This window comes from Mustelus asterias, unplaced genomic scaffold (genome assembly GCF_964213995.1).
Source record: "Mustelus asterias unplaced genomic scaffold, sMusAst1.hap1.1 HAP1_SCAFFOLD_299, whole genome shotgun sequence".
In the NCBI taxonomy this organism is placed as follows: Eukaryota; Metazoa; Chordata; class Chondrichthyes; order Carcharhiniformes; family Triakidae; genus Mustelus; species Mustelus asterias.
Window position 1 is genome coordinate 374,896 of NW_027590264.1, and position 7,018 is coordinate 381,913.

At 45.6% G+C, this 7,018-nt stretch overlaps 1 gene segment (V, D, J or C); it reads right to left on the reverse strand.

The window, feature by feature from the left end:
* Positions 1 to 4,924: 4,924 nt before the first annotated feature.
* Positions 4,925 to 5,362, reverse strand: LOC144486216 (T cell receptor alpha variable 3-like). The segment is given in 1 exon segment: positions 4,925 to 5,362. A coding segment is annotated over 1 exon segment (438 nt).
* Between the last annotated feature and the right edge of the window lie 1,656 nt (positions 5,363 to 7,018).

Genomic DNA, 7,018 nt, shown 5'->3' on the forward strand with positions numbered 1-7,018 from the left:
ATATGCCATCTCACAGGAACCGTTTTATGACAACGTTTGAAGGAGATTCGGTAATGAATGATTTCAGCAATTCGACCACAGCTAATTCATATTGATTACAGCTGCACTGTCAGGATCAGGAAAAAGCCCCCACATTCTTGATCCACATCCCTAAATATGGCGATGTTTTCAGACCAGACCAGAGGGAGTGGGGACTCAATTTTCTGCATCCATTAAAAATTGTCAATGTTATCAAGTTAACGGAATTGTTTGCAAGCAGTGGAAAAACAGATAAACGGGTGATTTCCAAATCCGTATCGCAAGCAAAGTGAAACTTATTCAATTTCGGAACTTGCCAGTTAAGTGCTCTGCAGCTGTGACGATTTCTGCAAAGGTAACATTTAATATGTTCACAGAGCTGATGCTGGATCTGAACGCCAGGTTAAAGTCCAACAGGGTTTATTTGGTAGCACAAGCTTTCGGAGTGTCGCTCCTTCTCCAGGTGAGTGAGGAGCTGTGTTCACAAACAGGGCATATACAGACACAAACTCAATTAAAACGATAATGGTTGGATTGCGAGCCTTTACAGGTAATCAAGTCTTAAATGTACAGATAACGTGAGTGGAGAGGGGGTTAAACACAGGTTAAAGAGATGTGTATTGTCTCCAGCCAAGACAGTTAGTGAGATTTTTCAAGCCCAGGCAAGTCGTAGGGGTTACAGATAGTGTGACATGAACCCAAGATCCCGGTTGAGGCCTTCCTCATGTGTGCGGAGCTTGGCTATCAGTTTTGCTCAGCGATTCTGCGTTGTCGTATGTCGTGAAGGACGCCATGGAGAACGCTTACCCAAAGATCAGAGGCTGAATGCCCGTGACTGCTGAAGTGTTCCCAACAGGAAGAGAACACTCCTGTCTGCTGATTGTTGAGCGGTGTTCATTCATCTGTTGTCGTAGCGTCTGCATGGTTTCCCCAATGTACCATGCCTCGGGACATCCTTTCCTGCAGCGTATCAGGTAGATAATGTTGGTCGAGTCACAAGAATATGTACCGTGTACCTGGTGGATGCTGTTCTCACGTGAGATGATGGCATCCGTGTCGATGATCCGGCACATCTTGCAGAGGTTGCTATGGCAGGGTTGTGTGGTGTCGTGGTCACTGTTCTCCTGAAGGCTGGGTAGTTTGCTGCTGACAATGGTCTGTTTGAAGTTGTGCGGTTGTTTGAAGGCAAGAGGTGGGGTGTGGGGATGGCCTTGGTGAGATGTTCGTCTTCATTGACGACATGTTGAAGGCTCCGGAGAAGACGTCGTAGCTTCTCTGCTCCGGGGAAGTACTTGGTGACGAAGGGTACTCTGTCCGCCGTGTCCCGTGTTTGTTTTCTGAGGAGGCCGGTGCGGTTTTTCGCTGTGGCGCGCCGGAACTGTCGATCGATGAGTCGAGCGCTATATCTTGTTCCTATGGAGGGTGTCTTTCAGCATCTGTAGGTGTCTATTGCGATCCTCCTCATCCGAGCAGATCCTGTGTATTCGGAGGGCTTGTCCGTAGGGGATGGCTTCTTTAACATGTTTAGGGTGGAAGCTGGAGAAGTGGAGCATCGTGAGGTTATCCGTGGGCTTGCGGTACAGTGAAGTGCCGAGGTGACTGTCCTTAATTGAGATGCATGTGTCCAAGAATGCAACCGATTCCGGAGAGTAGTCCATGGTGGCTGTCCTGTCTGGAGACAATACACATCTCTTTAGCCTGTCTTGATGCTCTCTCCACTCACATTGTTTGTATCTTAAAGACTTGATTAGCTGTAAGTATTCGCATTCCAACCATTATTCATGTAAATTGAGTTTGTGTCTTTATAAGCTCTGTTTGTGAACAGAATTCCCACTCACCTGAAGAAGGGGCTTGGAGCTCCGAAAGCTTGTGTGGCCTTTGCGACCAAATAAACCTGTTGGACTTTAACCTGGTGTTGTTAAACTTCTTACTGTAAAAACTAACAGACAGCAGTCTCGCCGAGCTGGTGCTGGATCTGAACTCAGTGAGTTCAAACTGTTTTAGTTCAGAGTTCAGAAGATGGTGAGTAATATCCGGCCTCACTGGCGATTGGTTCATTCCTGACAAAGAGCCAGCAGGAGGCACCCAATCAGCTCACAGCTTCTCTGTCCTACATTTCATCCAATCAGCTCAGAGAGTCTTTGTTCTCCAATGCATGACGTCAGAGCGAGGAGCCGGAACCATTAGAATCTGTTCTCAGACAATGAACTGGACTCGAAGAAGCGGAACGACCGAATGGTGATGTCGCTCTTTGACAAAGTGAGGGCATGGAAACGAATATTGGTCATTTTCCGGAGTTCATCTTTGAGATAGGACGCAGATGGATCTTGGTTAACGTTGTGGCAACAGCGGCAGAGTTTTCCATTGGAAGAGTTGCTCCAAAGGGCTATAAAAATGGAATTTATATAGAATGGCACATTCAGCACCATGGAAAGAGAGCATTCGGGCTAACTCTTCGTTATGCTATTGTCTTGTTTATATTAACAGTTCACAATCCAGGTCACAGATCTGATTCAGTGAGAGGAGGTGAGAGTGCCTTTGTTGGTTTTTGTACGGGCTGACTGTGTCTCTGTAACAGTGTGGGGCTCAGCGCACAGTGATACACGGCACAGTCAGAGACATGGACACCGGCGATATTTAAAAGAACCGTTTTCTTGTCCTTGTCCAAATCAGCAGAAAACCGGTCAGGGAAATCTGGAGACTTTTCTCCGCCACCCGTGCCATATTTCTGCAGTAAATATCTCGGAGCTTCCCCGGGATACTGGATGTACCAGAAGAGATTTGGAAAAGCATTTTTTGCTGTGTAATTACAATTCACTGTTACGTTCAATCCTTCCTGAACCGTTAATTCAGCCGGGTCCTGGGAAACTGAATCTTGGCCATTGATTCCTGCAACAAAATGTAGAATGTGTGAGAAATCTGTGAACAAATATAACCCATGAAACACACACTGAGGATTTGAACTCAGACTCACCGGGCAGCGTGGCCATTATTATCAGTAAAGCACACAGGGAACACATGGTTCCTGATAGGACAGTAAGCAGCGACAATGTTTACAATAAGTTGCTGCCTCTAGTCTTATATCACAGAGTCAACTCAGATCAGAGGCAGCTTCTATTATTAGGAAACTGGGAGGCGTTTCTCAGTGCTGCGATTGGTTCATCTCCCTGAGCTGACGTCAGCTGCGAATCATAAAATCCCTACAGTGCAGAAGGAGGCCATTCGCCCCATCGAGTCTGTACCGGTCACAATCCCACCCAGGCCCCACTCCCGCAACTCCGTGTATTTACCCTGCGTATCCCCTGAGACTCGGGTCAATTTAGCATGGCCAATCAACCCAACCTGCACATCTTTGGACTGTGGGAGGAATCAGCAGCAGCCGAAGGGGACCCACGTAGACACGGGGAGAACATGCAAACTTCATACAGAAAGTGATCCGAAGCCGGAATTGAACCCGGGTCCCTGACACTGTGAGACAGCAGCGCTAACCATTGTGGCATCATGCCGCCCCGTAACCAGTGAAGCAATCACTGTTAGTTAATGATTTAATATAGCTGGCTCTTTCCAATCACATTCCTTCCCTGGCCGTAAACGTATTTCTAAGTTCCTTGTTCTGTCTCTGCTCTCTCCCACATAACCAGTTATTGTGTCTCATGAACTGGTGAACTCGCTTTCCTCAGAACTCAGTCCATCAATCTTTCTGAAGGCAGATCCTTTTTTTCTAATTCAGGTGAAAAGTGAAATTAATTTAATCATTTATGGGCGACACGGTGGCGCAGTGGTTAGCATTGCTGCCTCACAGCCCCAGGGACAGGGGTTCGATTCCAGCCTCGGGTCACTGTCTCTGTGGAGTTTGCACTTTCTCACCGTGTCTGCGTGGGTTTCCTCAGGTGCTCCAGTTTCCTTCCACAGTCCTAAACTGTGCAGGTTTGCTGGATTGGCCACGCAAAATTAGCCTAAGTGTCAGGGGATAGCAGGTTAAATATGTGGGTTACGGGGATAGGGCCTGGGTGGGATTGTTGTCGGGACAGGCTCGTTGATCCTAATGGCCATGACTCAACATAATTAATAGTTAGTGCTGTAAGTGTACCGGGGATAAGTCGTCACTCAACTCTGCACCAGGAAATATTTCACGGACTCATAACATAGAAACTAGAAGCAGGAGCCTTCTCCGCCAATCATCGTAATCATAGCTGATCATGGAATTCAATATCCTGATCCCCCTTCCCCCTCGCCCATATCCCTCGACCCCTTTAGCCCCAAGAGCTATATCAAATTTCTTCTTGAAATCAGACAACGTTTTGGCCTCAACTACATTCGGTGGAACTGAATTCCATACATCCAACACTCTCTGGATGAAGGAATTTCCCTTCACCTCAGTTTATCCCTTATCTTCAAAAGATGACCCTTAGTTCTGGATTCCACCATTGGGAACAGTCTCCTGAATCCACCCTGTCTAACCCTGTTAGAATTTTATAAGTTTCTATGAGATCCCCTCACACTGATCGAAACCCCAGTGAATATAATCCTAACGGATTTAATCTCTCCTCATATGACAGAGCTGCCATCCCAGGAATCAGCATGGTAAATCTTCACTGTACCCCTCTATTCCCCAAATAGAAAAGCTCTGATTTCAATCAGTTATTATTTCTGCTCCACGGACTTGAAAATGGGACAATTCTGAGGCTGCATTTGACAATAGATCACTTTTAAAATGTGTGGCCGGGCAGATAGGCACCGAATCCAGAATCTTTCTAAGTACAGATTAAGGAAGTTATTCACCCGGGATAATCTGCAGATTTTGTGCGGATGGGGTCGGAGAATGGTTGGATTTGATCCGGGAATAATAGGACGGCAAATGTGACATTTCACAACACTGACAATGGCTGAGCTCAGTGGGGGAATATTATTCAGCTGGGGCTGTATTGTGGCCTTCATTTTCTGCGCATTTTCGTTGAGATCCGACTCTTTTTCTCTGACCCTGAAACGTCTGCGTCACTTTTTGTCTGAGGCCCGCGGGAGCCTCACTCACTGTGGGTCTCAGTGCACAGTAATACACGGCGCTGTCCCTCATCTTCAAATCTTTCATGGACAAGTGAAAAGTGCTTTGTGTCTGGTTGAGATTCCCGCTGAAGTGTCCAAAGCCGGGAGCCGTATCGGTAAACCCATAACTATTGGCTCTGAGCAGATACTGAGGAGCTCGGTGTGGATACTGGCGATACCAGAACAGGTGATGCTGTATAGCTGAACTCGGCACAGAGTAACTGCAGGGTATTGCTGAATCTTCACCCTCTGCTGCTTCAACTCCTGGTTCTGACTGGAACACTGAGTCTCCGTTACTCATCTCTGAAAATAAACAGCGGACGCACAGCGGGTTAGGAGACAGAGGAAGACGATAGTCACACAGCGCTGGGAAAGGGAAATTGCACAAGGTTTGCGATATACTTTACAATCTGTGACCAGAATCACTGACCTGGGATCAGTGCAATAACTAGAATCAGGAACATTTTCACCCCCAGCGTTCCAGTCTGAGCTCCAGAAACGGAAACAATGATCTCTGTCTGTACCGGACCTGGAATGTGAGAAGTTGAAAGAGTCAACAAGGTGTGGTGCGATTGGCTGGGGTTTATTTCCCCACCCATTTTTATATCTGCAAATAGTCACTCTCTGCAGAAGGCAACTGTGATGTTCGGTAAGTGATCAGAGAGCGCCCTCCCGTGGACATTACAACCGCATTGGGAACAGACGCAGAAACAAGAGCCCAGATATACACACGCCGAGAAATATAAAGACCCAGAAATACCCAGTGCAGCTACAACACGGACACGAGGGAATAGCCGCTCCACATCCACACCGTTAATACCCCTTATGGTTTTAAAGGTTTCAATGAAGTTATCTCTCAGTCTTCGAAACTCAAGTGGATACAAACCCAACATCAATATTCTTACCGCGGATACAGATAACCCGCACGTACCTGGATACTATTATAGCAAACCTTCTCTGAACGTTTTTTAACGCATTACCAGCTTTCTTTAGATAAGGAGATACGTATTGTCCGCAATACTCCAGGTGTGGTCTCACCAATGCCCCGTACAACGGAAACATACCCTTCCTATTTTATAATAGATTCCCTCGCAGTAAATGATCATATCTTATGACGTTTTTAATTAATTACTATACCTGTACCTTAGCCCCTTTCGATTCGTGCCCTAGGACAGCCCAATCCCTCTGTACCTCAGAATTTTGTAATCTTTCACCGTTTAAATATTAAGTGTATTTTATATTCATCCTGCCAATATGGACATTTTCACATTTGACCACATTATACTCAATTTGGCGGAGCTTTGCCAATTCACTTAACCTATTTATGTTTCTTTATCGTATCTTCACACGCACTTCATCATTTATCGTCCTACCTATCTTTGTGTTGTCTGCAAATTTAGCATCCATATCTGCTCTGTAAATATTACAGTGTATTCTAACAATTAATGCAGTTCTCTTAGATTTCTGCTCTGTAACATATCACTGTGTATTCCAACAATTAAAGCAGAGTTCTCCTGCATTACTGCTCTCTATCCTTTAACCGTGTAATTGAACAATTCATCCTGTTCTCTTGGATTGTGGCTCCCCAACACATCAATGTGTTATGGAACCTGCTCCTGAAACAGTGAACACAAAAACACGGTGAGGGATCGCCCTCTGGTGGTGATGTGAGGTAAATGGGAGATCAGTGAATTCTCAGATTACTGGAAGATCTTGTTGCAGGATTTTGCTGCTGTATTTTTTCTTGTTCTCATGATTCTTATTATAATATACTTAAATTCAGGTGGACTCATGCACGGAACTAATACGAACTTCAGTCTGAATCCTCATCAATTAATTGCTTTATCTGTTTTGAATGTTCCAGGCCTTTCTGTTAAACTATATTCGTGTTACAAAATTTGAAACCACAGCAATACTGCTAAGATTCGATCTCTTATTAAAGTTCTCTCCACACATC